At 41.2% G+C, this 1,791-nt stretch overlaps 1 protein-coding gene across 2 annotated transcripts in view; it reads left to right on the forward strand.

The window, feature by feature from the left end:
• Positions 1–726, forward strand: part of LOC5502056 (RNA polymerase II elongation factor ELL2) — a 36,400-nt gene extending 35,674 nt beyond the window's left edge. For both annotated transcript variants that reach the window (XM_048727669.1, XM_048727670.1), the window contains one exon: positions 188–726. In XM_048727669.1, the coding sequence (XP_048583626.1) occupies positions 188–304 (117 nt within the window). In that variant the 3' untranslated portion in view covers positions 305–726. The remainder of the gene's footprint in view (positions 1–187) is intronic.
• Positions 727–1,791: the final 1,065 nt, after the last annotated feature.

The raw sequence follows: 1,791 nt of genomic DNA on the forward strand, positions 1-1,791 counted from the left end.
AGGCAAAATCACTTCACCTAGACAGTATGACCGAGGCAAAATCACTTTCACCTAGACAGTATGACCGAGGCAAAATCACTATCACCGAGGCAAAATCAATATCACCGAAGCAAAATCACATTCCCGCCCATGAAGTATGTATTTGTATGTCTACCGGACGTGACGTCATTCTGTCTGTTTGTTCAAGGACCCGTCCTGGGAGAGATGCAAGAAGCGGTGCCAGGCCTTGCACACAAAGCTGACGTACATCAAGGAACTTATCCGCGATTTCGATGATAAACGGACTAAAGAGACGGCCACATAACGAGCGTGGAGCTTAGAAAATACAATTGTGCCGCCCGGCTTCGGATGGCGAATACAAAAAAGCGTAGTAGGGAAAGTTTTCACGCCTACGATTGACTATCGGAGAGCTGGGGAAGACAAATAGAGTCAATTTAGAACACCTTTAAGTGGCAATCGCACCTGTGAACTGTACGGAAACAACAACCGAAAGCAAAATAATCTATTAGAATCCGCGCTATTTAACATCCGCTCTAAACAAGAACCATGATGCTCTCTTGCTCTAAATTATCATGCAGATTCTCGAAGAAACCTCCAATAGACACTGCCTTTTGATTTTTTTATGTTATTTTGCGTTAAAAATAATCGGAGATTGTTACCTAATTGACCGGAAGTAAACTGGTGCATTTGCCGGTTCAAACTTCAGGGCACCTGGTTTGCAGCTCACAATTTTTTGCCGTGAGTGCGGTGATTTGTGAGTGTAGTCTAAGTCACCCACTTCCCCCCCCCCCCCCCCACCCTCCATCACCTTACAGAGAGTGCCTTTCTGGCGGGCTTGGATTTTGGCGGATACTGTCCGCGGATGAGAAATGGTACGAAAAATTAACAGGTGGCCGAGTAGCGAAGCTTCGAGGGGGACTGTGTAATTTTTAGGATCATTTCTCATCCGCGGACATTATCCGCCGATATCACAGTTAGCCAAAGAGATTTCAACAAAGTGTTTTTTTTTTTTTTTTTCACTAATTTAGTGGTCCGCCGTCCTGTGCGTGAAATTCATCTAATCAGATAAGAGAAATTAGGTAAATGAAAATACATGTGTTCACAGTTATAGTAGATATTACACTTCGGTAGTGCTTCAGTTTTTTGTGTGGAAATCGTCTATACTATACTAAGACGGGTTTCCTGTGTACTGCTGTACCGGAGGTCTGGGACAAGATGCTAGCTCAATCAAACAACATTATTGCTTAGGTTTCAATTTCATTAGGTTCCAATTTATTTTATATCGAATCCTTCCCAATCTAAATGCTCTGAATGATGCTAGCTCCGAGGATCCCCCAACCCTCCCCCTCTAGATTGCACTGCGCGCTTGGTTACCTTTTCCTGTCACTGCCCGCACTAATCAATTTCGCCACCATAACGATCTTGGAGGATCGATAAACTAGCTTCTAGGTTGTAATAAAGGGAGTTGTATAATTTATCAATATAAAAAGGGTGTTAATATTAATATTGAAATATATCATGTTTGATACTTCTAAAAAGTTTCCAATGTTTTCTTTATAACAATTTTCTCAATTCTCTGTCGCATTGTCATGATTGCCATGCCATTTTACTGTAGATAAAAAAAATGTATCTATTTGATTACAGAGGGTGACAAAGGGGATTTTCCTACTTGCATTTGTCTTTCACTGTCCCCCCGGCAACGGGTTAAGAGTAATAAATGCAAATGTTTTGATGATTGAAAGCACAGTATCTAATTTCTTTTGTTATTCCAAGATTGTTTTGACTAAAAAT

Source organism: Nematostella vectensis, chromosome 5 (genome assembly GCF_932526225.1).
Source record: "Nematostella vectensis chromosome 5, jaNemVect1.1, whole genome shotgun sequence".
NCBI classification, from domain to species: domain Eukaryota; kingdom Metazoa; phylum Cnidaria; class Anthozoa; order Actiniaria; family Edwardsiidae; genus Nematostella; species Nematostella vectensis.